The 16,378-nt window shown below is 40.5% G+C and overlaps 1 protein-coding gene across 2 annotated transcripts in view; it reads right to left on the bottom strand.

Moving 5' to 3' along the window:
• ASCC3 (activating signal cointegrator 1 complex subunit 3) overlaps window positions 1-16,378 on the bottom strand; it is a 480,033-nt gene that overhangs the window by 397,068 nt on the left and 66,587 nt on the right. For both annotated transcript variants that reach the window (XM_034765979.1, XM_034765980.1), the window contains 4 exons: window positions 14,312-14,432; window positions 8,178-8,385; window positions 7,410-7,551; window positions 6,643-6,768 (listed from right to left, as the gene is read on the bottom strand). In XM_034765979.1, the coding sequence (XP_034621870.1) occupies window positions 6,643-6,768; window positions 7,410-7,551; window positions 8,178-8,385; window positions 14,312-14,432 (597 nt within the window). The remainder of the gene's footprint in view (window positions 1-6,642; window positions 6,769-7,409; window positions 7,552-8,177; window positions 8,386-14,311; window positions 14,433-16,378) is intronic.

The following is a 16,378-nucleotide window of genomic DNA, read 5'->3' as shown; positions in this document are numbered from 1 at the left end:
GGTACAGCCCCTAGTGTCCAGGCATAATGTCGACAGGACCCTTGGCTCCAGTGCCTACTGCTGGCAATCAGCTATGGCTCAGTCCTCCAGTCAAGTCACAAAGTTCAAACCCCTTCTGGGGCATCATGAGCCAGTCCAAATGAATCTGTCTAGTTCTCCTGTCTCCTTGGGCTCCTGAAGTCTTCTCCTTGTAAAACCTTGTCTCAGGGCTTCCCCGGCAGGAGTCTTATATCTGTCTGTTACTCTAATTCTGGGTTTCTCTCAGCCAGAGAGACCTGTCTCCTCTGCAGTCTCTCCCACAACTTAGCACCTCCACATATTATGGCTTAGATCTGCCCCCCTGGCCAGGAGCCAATTAGCTACTCATCTCCCAGATGCAGTGCATTCACTAGCCTTGCAGATGATGGGGTTAAACCTGTTCACAAGGTTGCATCAAGGATAGTCAGTAAGAATGAGTATCACATAAATGTGTGTGTACCATGGGAGATGGCCTTCCTAGGTGACTATAGTCACCCAATGTTTTTGTGCCTAAATTTCCTACCTGTAAAGCGGGAATGATAGCACTTCCCTACCTCACAGAGGTGTTGTGAAGATAAATACATTGAAGATTGTAAGGTGTTCAGATAACAGAATAATGGGGGGGCCTAACAGACAGATGAGGCAGGTGACATATTGACGGCATCTGGTTACATTTCATATCAAAAGAATGCATATGAAACAGACACTACACTGCAGAACCCGAGCAAGCCCCAAAAATATGAAAGGGAGCAGTGCAAATTTCAATGCAATAAAGCTGAACCTCCTGCCATGTGGCCTTGAATCAGAGAGGAGCCAGCTAGAAAATCCAATCTGTAGGGCAGAAGCAGCCAAAGCAAGGACCTTCAATCATTCAGAGAACTTTCTACAGTTTTCACTGGACTTTCTCTACTCTGTGCTGATTGGCCGTTTTCTCCAACCCTCTCCCTCCCTTTTCCTCAGTCTCCTCATCCCAGTTTCACTCCACCCCATCCCCTTTTTCCTTTTGTTTAGTTTATCCTCTAGTCTAAATGAACAATCAAATAAAACAGTGGAACTAACATAATGTTTGCTGCCAGCACACTGTTCATTCTGCTATGTCTGTCTTATCTATTTTAGATTGTAAGATCTTTCGGTCCCTATCCAAAAACAGATTTCTTTTGTAGCATGCCACCCAGGTCACCAACTTCAGGCAATTCCAGACTAAGGCTTCAGAAAGCACACTCCAGAGTCCCAGAGAACTCACAAAGAACACACTGCCTGCCTGCCAGCCACCCATTATTTTACAACAAGGAAATCCAGCTCCCCGTCAGCTGTAGTAGTGCAGCTTAGGGAGTGTGGTGATGCCTCTGGCAGGCCAGTCGCAGCCCATTTAGACTTTATAGATTATCCCCAACATCTTAAACTCCAGCCAGCAATCCACCATGTCTGGTTGCAGCAGTGCTGATCATCAAGTTCCAACTCCTCTGTCGCTACCATTGTAGGAAGGAGTCGCTTACAGAAGATTATAACTGAAGCTCAGTAGTATATTCAACTGCAGATTTCCCACATTAGCACATTAATTCAGTACTTTCACACCAGGCAAGCACACCAAATCAATGACTCAAAGCCTCAGAGATCATGGAACTTGGGACAAAAGAAAGTTTGCTCATTGCTCATTGGAATTGGCATCTCCCAGCCAAGATATGGATAACATCCTGGGTTTAAAAACATCCAGCCCAAAGCCGGTAGATTGCTGGTAATTAAGTCAGGAAAAATTAGCTTTATTTCCACAGACCTAGGGCCCTAGCTAGTATATTTAAAAAGTAGTTAGACAAACACATAGTCCCAAAGGGAATCATCCCAGAAATGTAGGCAAAAGCTCTAACTTCCCCTCCCTTATCCAAAAAACAGAGATTTCGTCAGGACTTTTGCTGCCTGGCCATGCAATTGCCAAAGCTCAATTCTCTTACATGCTGGATTTCTTGGAAAATTGAGAAATATAAAGGCTGTAAAAACCATACTTAACTGAATGATCTCTTTGGGATTTGGGCAATAACGTTTCTAGTATTTACAGTATGATAGACTGTCTATGTCTGTATGTTTTTCTAGCCAACTTCTTCCTTTGTTGTCCCTTTAACCAGAGATAATCTCCCTTTAAAACTATAGCTAATTCAGAGGTTAAAAAATAATAAAGTAAATTTGAATATTTTGAATGGTTGCTAGGAGAATATGGAAAAGTGAAAACATTTTTTCCTACAGAAAGGTGTTTGAGTTTGGTTTTGTTATTTAAAATTTGATTTTTATTTATTTAAGGAAAAACTGATTTCCAACATAAAAATCTCTATTAAGATCACTACCATTTGCCAAGTATTAATATACAAAATCCAGGACTTTCTATTTTCAAGCACATATGCATGAACACCACTCATGTATTTTATTACATACATATATACACACACACATATATATATATATATATACACATACACACACACACACACAAACATACAGAGAGAGAGAGAGAGAGCGCGACTAATCCTGCACCACTGAGATAAATGGACTTTTGCTATTCACTTCAATAGGAGCAGGAATGTCACCATAATGAGTGAAAAGCACACAGACACTTAAAGATAGCAAGTCTTGGATTTTTTTGGGGGGGTGGGGGGGTTCCTCCAATGTACACCATGGAAAGATTGTATAGTTATCTTCTAAGTTATCTGCTTTTACTCAGAACATTTCAGGAATATCTTTAAAAAGATCACACACACACACACTCTTTTAAAGAGAAGCCAGCTAAAATTAGAATCTAACCATATTCTTTTGTAATCTTGGCTGTTAATACCTACTGCCATATTTATCAAGTGTCTGACAGCATAAATGGAGAGAAAAATTGAGCTACTGCAGCCATAAAATGTGACATTTTTAATATCAGTATTCAGCATAAAACTTTTTGCAGTGAAAAATCTTATCCAAAGCACAAAGTTAAACCCTTTCTGCAAATCTGTAATCCTCCAAGTTCATAATATTTCAGATAAATTAGTTCAACCAAAATTAACTATCTAATGAAAACTGTTTCCAGATTTCAAAACATACAACACATTTAAAATAAATGAGCCCTGAAATTATTCAATTATGCAAATATTTCAGAGCATTTAATTTTTCCTTTTAATAAGTGCGTATCTTCAGGGAATTTGTATTTTCAAGTATAGATTAAAATTCTACCTTATATATATAAAAAAGGAACTAATTTAAGTTTCCACGTACATGGTCTCTCATTTATTCCAAAATATATCAAACAAAGCTTTTTAACTACAACAAGTTTTATAATAGGTTTTAAAAAAAAAAATCCTCTAGTGTCCAACTTCAAAAGCAATCAAGTAATTTGTGAACAGTCATCCCCATTTATCAAACTTTCATTGCATTGCTTGCCAACTTTTAGCAGATTTTCCATGACCCTTAATCTACCGGTAGTTAAATAGCACCTCACTCTGTGAGAAGCCCCACTCTACTGAGTAAGGGTGTGAGTATTTGCCCCTTTATACCATTTCGGACATACACTTTTAGTCCTAGAATAAGATTGGTTAAAGAATCTTTTCTTAAGCTAAAGTGCTTGTGCCTCAAAAATAGCACTAAAGAATTCCTCTTGTCTAGGTTATCATCCATTATTGTAATACCTAGCAGACTTACTAGGACAGGGATCTAGCCACTGTATACATATATATTAAGCAATTACAGTCTTACAGGCTAAAAAAGATATAAGTGAGAGAGGATTGAGTGAGAGGAGGGAGGATGGAGTTAACAATAACAGGAATTTTTAGGACAGATAGCTGCATGCACAATTCAAAAACATAGTAAACTAATCGCTCACAACCTCTCCAGCCATTATCAGATGGCAGTGTTCTGTATGCATTGTGGCAGATTTAAATGCGACATATTTAATTAATTTGATTTAAAATATATTTTAAGATACATTATGGAATAGGCAAGTGTATTTACAAAACATTAAAAGTAAAACCTATAACAACAACAAAAAAAACAGGAAAAGCCAGAAGGCCACAATATCCCACTTTTCCAATATATACTTTGACGTGTTTGTTCATGGAGAAGGATGATGCACTAGATCTTTCTTTCTTTCTTTTTTTTTTGGGGGGGGGGGAAGGGAGGGTGTTGGGTTCCCACATCTGTTGCACTGGGGTGTGCCCTGAAACAATTTCTTTCCTTGCCAAGAGACAAATCGGACTGTTTCTAAATTCACACTCAAGATCATTTTCTCTCCCTTTCCCTCAGGTTTATGAGATTTATCAGCACTAGGATTCAGAGAAGCAGATATATTTGGTTTACTTAGGTGTTTCTCCTTTCTTTTTACAGCCAGAAATTACCCTCTACTCCAAGATATTTTTCTTGAATGGTGACAGCTAATTTAGAATCCATCATTTTTTATGTAGAGTTGGGAATTTCGTTTTACAATGTGCATTACTTTGCACTTATCAACATTGAATTTCATCTGCCATTTTGTTGCCCCGTCACCCAGTTTTGAGAAATCTCTTGGTGATTCTTCACAATCCGCTTTGGACTTAACTATCTTGAGTAGTTTTGTATCATCTGCAAATTTTGCCACCTCACTGTTTACCCCTTTTTCTAGATCATTTATGAATATGTTGAACAGCACTGGTCCTAGTACAGATCCCTCAGGAACACCACTATTTATCTCTCTCCATTCTGAAAACTGACTATTTAATTCCTACCCCTTTGTTTCCTGTCTATTAACTTGTTCCTGATGCATCAGTGGACCTTCCCTCTTATTGCATTACTGCTTACATTGCTTAGGAGCCTTTGGTGAGGGATCTTGTCAAAAGCTTTCTGAAAGTTCAAGTACATTATAGCCACTGGATCACTCTTGTCCACATACTTGTTGACCCCCTCAAAGAATTCTAATAGATTGGTGAGGCACGATTTTCTTTTACAAAAACCGTGTTGACTCTTCCCCAACAAATCATGTTCATCTCGGTGTCTGATAATTCTGTTCTTTATTATAATTTCAACCAATTTTCCTGGTACTGAAGTTAGGCTTACCGGCCTGTAAGTGCCATGATCGCCTCTGAAGCCTTTTTAAAGGTTGGGGACACATTAGCTATCCTCCAGTTCAGGTACAGAAGCTGATTTAAGTGACAAGTTACATATCACAATCAGTAGTTCTGCAATTTCATATCTGAATTCCTTCAGAACTCTTAGATGAATACCATCTGGTCTTGGTGACCTATTACTGTTTCATTTATAAATTTGTCCCAAAACCTCCTCTATCAGTATCTCACTCTGGGCCAGTTCCTCAGATTTGTCACCTAAAAAGAATGTCTCAAGTGTGCAAATCTCCTTTACAGCCTCTACAGTGAGGACTGATGCAAAGAATTCATTTAGCTTCTCTGCAATGGCCTTATCTTCCTTGAGTGCTCCTTTAGCACTTCAATCATCCAGTAGCCCCACTGATTGTTTGGCAGGCTTCCTGCTTCTGATGTACTTAAAAAAAAAAATTGCGGTTAGTTTTTGAGTCTTTATCTAGTTTCTCTTCAAATTCTCTTTTGGTCTGCCTAATTATATTTTTACACTTGACTTTCTATAGTTTATGATAAATCCTATCGCAGAAAATAGAAAGTAAGGATGTCTTTTTGCCTCTAACTACTTCTTTTACTTTGTGGTTTAGCCATGGTGGCATTTTTTGGTCCTCTTACTATGTTTAACATAATTCACCATTCCCTCAGCTAGCAGTGGGCATAATGCTGCATGCTCCAATAGCTCAATTTTGTTATCCTTTTCACAACTGTAGTACTTTATTTCCAAAGGATATATATAATATGCCACTTCAGTAACTTTTCCAATAGTATTTCCAATAGTGTACATACTCTACCAATTGATATGGAAAGGTCAATTTTTTGGCATCCTATTAACAAAGAAGATCTTTTTAGTTATATTTTCAATTGTGAAAGGTCATGTTAGTTCTGAGTAATTATAGTACTACGTATAAACTTCACAGAACTGTTCCATGTGGCACCTCTTTCCATAAAGTAAACATTTATGTGGAGTATTGGGGGGGCGGGGGGAGGATGAGACATGAATGAAGGATAAGCAGTAAATCTAGATCCCATAGTAATTGAATAAACCATAGTTACGTTACATTCTGAAGGTATTGTCACTGAGATTCCAGAGCAGTCTTCCACTGTTTATGAGGAACGTCTCACAACACCTTTGTGACTCAATTAAATATTTTTTTAAACTAATATGGATTCTGATGCAAAGAGAAGCTAAGTGATTTGCCCACAGTCACATAGGACTGAGTGGTCATTTCAATAGGACTTTAACCCAATCAGGAGCATTGTTAATGTTACCATTGACACTACAAGTGACAGACGCATTTTAATTGACTCCGTAAGCAACTATGTTGTACTCCTGACTCGCTTTGTTTTTTAGCATGGAATGACAGCTCTAAATTACTGACTGAGCAGTATTTCCTTGCAATATTAACATTTAAATATTACCTACTAAATAAAACTTGATCATTGCAAAATTCAGTAGCAATGTATCTTCAAACAAGTAATTATAAAAAAAATAAGAAAACTATCATTTAATTACCTTTTCAAGTGTTTTACTCACCTCATCTAAGTCTTTGATATAAACTATTTTTTCCTCGATGCCAATAGGCATTGGTTCACTATGGGGGATCTTTACTTCTTCATACATTTTGTTGTTTTCTCTCTGGATTGCCTCCGGTAGAAGCATCTGTAACAATTTGGGGGGAAAAAATAAAAAGTTACTGGAAGAAAGAAAAAATGGCATGAAAATATGCTAGAAATAATTGAGTGACCAATGATTTATCTCTTATCCTCACATATACATAGTTAACAACTAATGTGACTGAACTTGAAGTTAAATTAATCCCTATATGTCTATTAATTGTACAGGTGGCAACAGAATCAAAAAATGGGGGGGAGGGGAGAACAGGCATTTTACTATCCAGAGGTTGGTTCATAAAACCGAGAGGAATTAGACAATACTAGTTTCCTATTAAAAATGATAGGTCTAATTAAATTTAAGGCGAAAGTTATTAAAATCCTGGATTTTTCAGGAAGTATACATTTTGTTAGAATCAATTCAACAACTTCTGAAAAGCAATCAAGGAAAAAAAAAAATATATTTAATGACTTAAGTCTCTATGGAAGTGAAAACCAACCCATCAGGAGAAAGATTTTTGTCTAAGTAAAAATAAAATGTTTGAAAATACTCAACCATCTGCAGAAGCAAAATTTGGTAAAGTGCTTCAATTAGTAGTAAAACCTCTGAGGGAACAAAAAAAACCCAGCTGCATATTATTTACTAGGATAAATGCATTGTTCAGAAAAGGTCAGATACCAAAGGTGTACCTTTGCACCTCCAATGAATGCTGATGTTCTCATAGCTTCAGCCTGGGAATCATAAACATGTGGATAATAAATTTTTTCAAAGTCCATCTCTCTCTGCCTGCCTAGGACCGGCACACTTCGAGCATTCAGAAGTGATTGTTCTCTGTAAGGAGAAAAATAACTGAAGTAATTCTGCCAATCACAGACCTACCTTGCCAAAAAAACAACAACAAAAAAACAAATACAGTATGTTAATATCATAGTAACAGAATGTTCTTATTGATGTTTTTGTTCTTCTCACTCCCAGGTACATAATGTGTATCAAAATTTATGGTTCTCCATATTTAAAATTCCAACTGCTGTTTTTCTCAATACCAAATGCAATGCCTTATTTGCTTGCCTTCCCTCCCCCAACTCCACTTTTACATGACAACATGGAAAACAATACCCATTAATATGGTGGGGGGGGGAGTTTTGATACATTTGGTATAGACTTCATAAATCTTAAGCTAGTGGTGTGTGCACAGCACTCAGGAAGATGGCTTACCTCCCTAATCTACATCTCTAACCTATGTGGATGAGACCAAGAAGATTCTAATTAAGCAGATGACTGCTTTCTTATCCCAGAAAATTAGGTTTCATACAAAAAATTTCTAGACTTGTAATAAAACGTGACTTGAAGTCAGAATCATCTAATCGCCAAAGGTGAACTAAAAGAAAATAAATGATTATGATACATTAAAGTTGCAATTACAGCACAAGCATTTTTCAACTTTTGGCGTTTATTACCTTTGCATCCGCAGCTCCTTGGGATCAAAGCACATTAGTCCTTCTCCAAAACTTTCTCCGTCTTCCCCAGCTCGTTTTTCTCGTCTGGCAATTCGTTTTTCTTCCCGACGATATTGTTTCATTAACAGCTTTTCTTGTTCAGATTGAATTGTGACTTGACAACCATAATTGGGTTTAGTGTTGTCACCTGCAAGCTTTTTACACTGTTCTGCAACATGGAAACAGATATGGCTCTCTGTGAACATTAGAGACGGACTTATTTTTCTACATGATTTTAAAAGGTTGTTTATTTTTTTAAAATATAACAAGTTGTGACAGCTTACTAATGCCTAAATTGTCTAGCATTATTTAGATTGCAAATGTGCTACATTCTTTCAAAACACATGGAAAGACACAGCCCATGCCCCAGAGAGAAAATAATTTAAATGTTATCATTAGGAAAATATTATGCTTCACTTCATGCCCTCAACTTCTTCATTCAACAGCACTTGGGGCCAAATTGTGAAACACCTAGCGTGATGGTGAACAGGTGTACAGGGTTAGAAATTAGTCCCTTGTTACCCTAAGACATAAACCCACGCCATCGGAGTGAGCAAGATCCACAAAATTGCTCCTAACTCCTCCCCCACAACCCAGTGCCCAAGGTGGGCACAACGGGATGGAAACTGGTTGGTGCCTTTGTCTGCCCCTCCCCAATGTACAGCCAATGTACCTGCTATAGAAAATGGATGCTCTACTAGGTTACAGACCCAACACAATGTATTACTTCCCTAAGCAGTCTGTGTCTGCGAGCACGGGGGTTGGGTAATTCTGGCTCTGCAGAAAATTATTCAGCTTCAACAGCTAAACCCAGAAGTTAAATTCTGATTGCTGGGCTAAAAGTTTTACAGCACATACCTTCCACCTACACTGACATCCAAAAGACTAAGCCCCCACTTCTCTCAATATCTATATTGGACAAAGTCTGAATGTTATGATTCATTAAAGAGAAACTGTCAAGATGCACACATTATATTAATCACCTCTCAATCTCTTACTGTTGTAATCCTCATCCTTCCTGTACCTATTGCCATCCCTCACTGTATTAATTCAGACTGAACTCAGTCCAGGTTGTCTGGCTGGCCCATCGAAGGACTGCTACGAACGGAGACCAGGCTGGTGTAAGATCTGCTGCTGTCTCTGGACCGAGAGGAATGGCGGTGCCGGGATCTACAATGGCCACGGGACCACGATCTCGACGTGAAGGACCGGTACCAACGGTAATAGCTACTCCGTGAACGGCCTCGACGGGCGGGCCTGCGATGGCGAGACACCAGCGATCGACGCCCAGGGCTGCGATGTCTTGGCAGAGACTTGGAGCAGGAGTCCGAGCAGGAATGGCATCAATGACCGTGCCATGACCAACTGCAGTACCCACTCTGAGATGAGATGCTGTCCCGTCGATATTCGCTCCTTGAGGACAAGCGGTGCCGCGAGTCCCAGCCGGACAGGACCCAGCCAGACAGTCTGGTCGAGGGCGGCATGGACATGACGTCCCGGGCCGCCTGGAGGGCTTCAGGCATGGATGGCATCTGGACAGCCAGAGAGGCCTGTCCCGAAGAGGCCAGGTTACTCCGCTCAACTTGAGTCAGAGGCCTGGGGCCCAATGGGGATCGAGGACTGCCCGACATGGGCCTAGCCTCTGTCCCAGACTTCCCTCGGTGACACTGTGAAGAGGGAGTCTCTTCCTGGCCTTTTTGGCATGCCCCATGGACAGGGAGCGGTGCCGGCTGGTCGATGGCACCAGAGGGTCGCCACGTACGGACACCGTGGTGCCGAGTACCGGTTCGGAGCAGCAGGTCGGGGTCAGCGCTGACTCCATCAGGATGGCCAGGAGCCTAATGTCCCTTTCTCTTTTGGTCCGAGGCTTAAACGACTTGTAAATCTTCACCTTTCGCTGATATGGGTTTCTCCCAATCAGCACAAACAGTCTGCGTGCAAGTCACTTCTTGGCATAGAACACCTACAAGAGCCACACAACTTAAACCCTGGGGCGCCCGGGCTCACTGACTAAACTAACTACACAGCTAACTAACTACAGGTACTAAAGCTGAACGAACGAACAGTTCTGGGGACAAGCTGCAGCAAAGCTGGAGCAGAGCAGTTAACACACCTTCACTAGCAGCAAGAAGGAACTGAGGGTGTGGGGAGCGCGCAGCTCCCCTTATACCGCACCAGGCAGGGGCTCTCCCCCCCTGCCCATGGGTGCTGCTAGGGGAAAAACTTCCAGCACCGGTGCACAGGGCGAGCACGCGCACCTATTGTGGAATACACATGAGCAATCACTCGAAAAAGAACCTAACTTTAGGCACCCAGGTTTGAAAATGTTGGCCACAATCTATAAAACCTCCTCACTCTTATAAATTAGGTTAATATTATTATCCCCATTTAACAAATAGGGAAACTGATGCACAGAAAGGTGACGTGTCGTGCCCAAAGTCAAACAGCTGGTCAGTGGCAGAGCCAGGAATACAACTCAGGTCCCGTAGTTCAGTGTTTCCCAACCAGTGTGCCATCGGGCATGAACAGGCATGCTACAGAATATTTTGAAAAACTACGTGTGAGAATGAGAACAAAAAACCCCTTCCCTTGTATCTGAATTAGTGTCAGAGCCATATTGCATTCTGTACTTTTGCTCTCCGGGACAAGGCCTCTTTCAAATATTATGCATGAGCCCCTGGAGCCGCCACCCCCTCCCCCAGCCTGGAAGGGAAGTGGGGATCCCGCTGCAGCCCCCCAGGGTTGGGAGAGGGGAAGAACCCCAGGAGGAGAAGTAGAGATCAGTGGTGTGATGGGGGCTGAACGGCAGAGGTGGGGGCTGGATGTCACTTTCTCCACTGAGCATGTTTTTTTCCAGAGTTCTTACACTGAGTTTTAATGTTTGTTAGTTTCCACTGTTGAAAATGTTAATTCTGGCACAAAAGACAGATTGTGATCTAACGTTAGCCGCTGTAATTGTTTTGATTTTAAACCCACTAGCCTCGTTCTGGATTGGCTCGTGAATATTCATGAGTTCATATGGAGACAATATGGTGTTGTGCCTCAAAATAATTCAAGGTATCAAAGCGTGCCATGGCAGAGAAAAGGTTGGGAACCATTTTCCTAGGTCACAATCCAGTGCAATATCCACTATGCTATTCTGACAGAAAAATCAGACATGCACAGTTAAAATATATACTCATCTTGATTTAACACTATTACTCTTCTGTAAAGAAATGTTTTGGCATCAACAGATTTAATCAACAGTAATTATTTGGTATATCTGGACTGCAAAAATATCTATCCATGTAAGGTGTTTAGTGATCTAGAGATTGGATTTCATTTCTTTGATGATTGCTTTTTTAATACAGTAGTATAAATTTTTTGTCAATGTTCTACTAGAGTTGTTTTTATTTAAAATGTAACTTTCAAAAGGAAAATGATTTTAGGTAAGTTAGGTCTGAAATTATTACATACAATTACAATTCCTCATATCTCATATTTGCTTCCAACAATTTTTCCAATTTACAACTGACTCCTCAAATTTTAAATTCTGCAAATATAAAACTGTAGCCAACCTTTGAAAAACAGCATTTTGGTAAACTGGGGGCGGGACTAGGAATTCATCTGAGACTGAAATTCCCAGGATGCATTTGCAAAACCCAGAACATCCCACTCTTCAGTGTCACATTCCATTGCCGTACACTGTATTCATACTACACATAGCTGTGTTTCAATAGCAGATAAAGGAATTCTAATGTATACTGCAGACAAAAAACATTAGTTTCCGAACACGATTGTGATGCCATATTTGTCCAGAGTGGCTCTCTACACCGAACAATGTTTAAAACTCTGTTATTTAATATAACATTTAAAACTGTAGACCACCCCTATGGGCCCATCTCACATGTTCCACCTATTGCCGTTCTTCTCTCTGGGAAGATCTAGACGGTCCAGTCTGTAGATGTCTACTCCCAGCCCAGGTTGACAGACTCGGGCTCCCAGGGCTTCCACTACCATGCTAAAAATAGCTGTGTAGACAGCATATTGAAATTGAGGCTCAGGCTGAACCTTGGGCTCAGAACCCACTCACCTCCCTAAGCTTCAGAGCCTGAGCTCCAGCCCGAGCTGCAAAATCTACATACCTATTTTTAGTGCAATAGGGCGAGTCCCGCAAGCCCGAGTCACTCAACCCAGACTGAGAGGCTTGCTGCCACAGGCTGTGCACACGTACCCTATGTGCCGCCCACCCTATTGCCAAAAAATTCCTTCATATTTGCAATTAGTGTATTGGGAGACAATTAAATTAATTGGCACAAAATTATTTTCTGCACACTCAGGCTCCAAGCTAACTAGCAACCTAAAGACTGAACACTGAGGAAACACAGTATTCCCTCACCATTTGAGAGTCCCCATGGGTTACCAACTCCACCAGGCTGGCATACATTGTGACATAAATCCACTCTTCTCTAACTACCACCGCTCTACAGTCTACTACTGTCAGCCATAAGTTTTACGGGCTAGCAAAACTTTCTATTTAGGATTTGTAAAACTGAAGACCACAAGCAATTTACTGCTGGATAATTTAATTGTGATGATCCTATTCATGGGTTTCCCATTCTAAAAAGAGGAGTGAAAACACCTTCTACAACTATTAGGTCACCTTGCCAAATCCTTCAGTTTAAACTTGGAAGCTCCTGCCATACTGGGATCTCTGGATGGACACTTTGGGCACGTATTTATTAATATAATCTGCAGTACAGTCAAACAAGTACTGCTTCCTACTGTTGTAATTGACTTGGTAACAAGTGAACTTAAATAGATAGCGTGCAAGAAGCCCATGCATGAGCAGCTTCTCTCTCACCAATCTAACCATCAGCTGCTCCTGGTGGCCTGACAGACCTGCTGCATGTAGGTTTTGCAGGACAGTTAGTAGTGTCTCCATTGTTTGTACAGTTTATAATGCCTAGAGGGCCTTGGAAAAACCACTGTTTTCTTGGCAGACTGCTCTACTTTTTCTCCCCAACTGCGGTATCTTTTCCTGCTCCCAAGTCTTTAACCAGAAGATCACTAGGTGGGTTCTCAACTGAGCAGCACAGTCATTAACTTTATATTGTCGTGGGACCTGAAGGCCTCAAGCAGGTTAGGTCCCCATTCTGCTATACACTGTGCGGACATATACAAAATGAACGTTTCCATTCCATGTAGTTTCCAATTAAAAAAAAAGATATGACATAAAATGACGGTGAGAAACAGGTGGGAAGATAGGGGAAAACAGGGTAACAAAAACAATAAAATATTTTTGGACTGCATAGCAGTGTTCACAGTTCTTAGCCAATTAGTATCTGCAATCAAAGCGTGTCACCTGCTTAGCCTTTACCAGATGGCAATTTTCTGTACTCATTGCAATAGAGGTGAAAGGTGAGGAAGGATTTGAAGGAAGATAAATAACGTGGCGGCTTGGAACCTCCATACATTGGGGAACTTCTAGAGGAGTCGGCTGGCTCAGTCTCTTGCTTCTCTGTCATTTCTAGCATAATTGTCCCATGATAGTTTGGGTGGAGATAGTGTCATAGCCTGGATTATTGTCTTTCCTGAGTGCTCACACATTTTTTCTTTACCTTTTTTTTTTTTTTTTTTTTTAAGTGTATAACACTGATTTAAAATTAATTATTTATAATGCAAGGCAATGTACTTTATAAAAACAAATCCTTGTATGCCACGTTGACCTTTCTTCACATCTCATTCTTTTGAAAGGTGGCTATAATGCAAAGGTACTACTCTCCTGTGACTTGTATTTGAGCAATAGGAGCATGCGGTGAAAGCAAAACAGTAAGCTACATGAAGAATAACCAAACATGGATTCAGCTACATGACAATCTGGTGAAGAAGGAGCAACACAATGTCTATGGTAAAAAATGAGCAATGGAGAGTTAAAAAAATATATATATTTTTTTAAATTCAGACTTAGAGGCAAGCAAATCATGCTCCCTTCTTCAATTATGCATATAGTGAAAACTTTTTAATAAAGAAATCTTGTTTGATTCATCTAATCAGGCAGTTATTCAAAAACTCTGGCTTCTATCAGTTTTGAAAAAAATTCAATAGTTCCTTACCTTGTAGAGCCTGCAGCTTGTCATCATTTGGCCAGGACCGAGATCTCTCCACAATCACAGACCTATTCTGTAGGAGTTTCTCTATGAGTTCAAAGCCCTCAGGGCCTAACAGCTCGAATAACTAAGGAAAAATAGAAAACAAAAAGATCATACCCCTAAAACATTTTTCCCCAAATTAGTACAAGAGTTTATAAACCAAGAGTCTATAATAATTTTGTCCTGGGTAATAGTGTATTTGTTGGAGATTTAAACAAAAGTAATTCTGCCCAAAACGGTTCACACCTAGAAGTGATGGATGAATACTATCAATTTTACAACAGAAAGCACTCACATTTTATGATGAGTGGCAATATAAAACCAAAGAGGGGAGAGAGGATTAGGAATTGTCCTGAACACAAAATTGCCCTACCTCTCCAAGGATAAATAGAGCCAATTTAAATTCACAGGTGAAAGAGGACACCTGATTCAAGAGACACTAAGGGCTATACCCTGCCACACTTGCACTAAGAAGTATCTTACACCACAGTTTGTCCAGTTTTCTTCAATGGGACAACGTGGAGTACTGTATTACTCTATGGGTGGCAGATCTGGCCCTGATAGCGAATTAATGGTTAACCCCAGAGTTAAAAAAATTAAATTCTGACATTTTCATCTACAGTACTTCTCTCAATCTGTTCTTTTGATGCAATGATTTGGGGCAGCAACCTTCTGTCTGCATAGGTGACCAACCCCTCAGTTTGATGACCACACCCATGCACTATTTTAGGTGGGGTTAAAGCTTGAAAGACTTTTTAATCCATTTTTTATACAGGGTCCATTCACCACTATATCGCATCACCTGAGACTACACGTCTACACTGCAATTAGACACGTGTGGATGGCCCATGCCTGCTGACTCACACTCGTGGGACTCGGGCTAAGGGGCTGTTTAATTGCAGACATTTGGGCTCGGGCTGCAACCTGAGCTCTGGGACCCTCCCACCTCACAGGGTCCTAGAACCCTGGCTCCAGCCCCAGCCCAAATGTCTACATGCAAATATGAAGCCCCTTAGCCCAAGCCCTGCAAGCTTGAGTCAGCTGGCATGGGCCTGCCATGGGTTTTTAATTTCAATATTGACATACTACAAAAGAGTGGGTAAACTTGAGCACCAGGAAGTCCCAAAACACCCCTTGCATCAAGTACCCAGTCTCATGTCTGAACGTTGACTTGGGGGACAGGAGCTGCAGTGATTACCTATGAAGATTTTCCTACTTGCAAGATACGAACATCACTCTCTACACAGGACAGAGATATTTTCTTGTACATTACACAGGCTTCTTTCATTACCATCATTAAGGTGGCTGCCCTACAAGACAGCAGAGTATGCCAATAATGCCTCAGAAACAGCACTAGAACTAAAGTTAAAGAAAATTTTATTTATTCAAAGTAAAATTGGCCAATTGTGAAAAAAATTGTCAGTCAAGTATAGGGTAAAGCTTAGAACCCTTTTGTTTTGCCGAAGTAGGGATCAGCGACCATTTTACTGTGTTGTTTCCCTTTGTGACATGACCTTGTGTACTGCACACAGCTTCAGTTCAATTCCTAGCTGCATAGGTTCACCCAATGTAGATTTGTGGAGCTAGTGCTGAAAGGGAAAAAACTTTAAATGGGGAGGAAGGAGAAAATAGATGTTTAGACTAATTCACACTACATACTGAATAACATTTTTCTTCTTTCATATCAGCTGCTAGTCAGTAACCATCTCAATTTTGAAAAACAGCCCTCTGGCAACTGAGTAAAAATAATAAGAACCCTCCTCCTTCTCAGACTAGTGGGGAATGTGGGTGAAGTGTGTCTTCCATACATTCCCTGCTCCATCTATCTATATATAAAGAATAGCTCCAGTGCTTCTCACTTTTGTAAGCAGCAGCAAACTGAAGTTGGCATGATTTGTGTCAGAGCCACTGCTGACCACAGACTGGAAAACAGTTATACTTACTGGAGTCTTGCCCGTTTCTGTTGCTTAGGGAAGCAAGGCAGCACTTCATGTTGGAAAAGTTCTCTCTACAACCTCAAGGGCTAGAAGC

The sequence above is a fragment of the Trachemys scripta genome, chromosome 3, assembly GCF_013100865.1.
Source record: "Trachemys scripta elegans isolate TJP31775 chromosome 3, CAS_Tse_1.0, whole genome shotgun sequence".
Taxonomy (NCBI): Eukaryota; Metazoa; Chordata; order Testudines; family Emydidae; genus Trachemys; species Trachemys scripta.
Note: the sequence above shows the minus strand (reverse complement) of the source record. Positions and strands in the feature narration are given on the sequence as shown.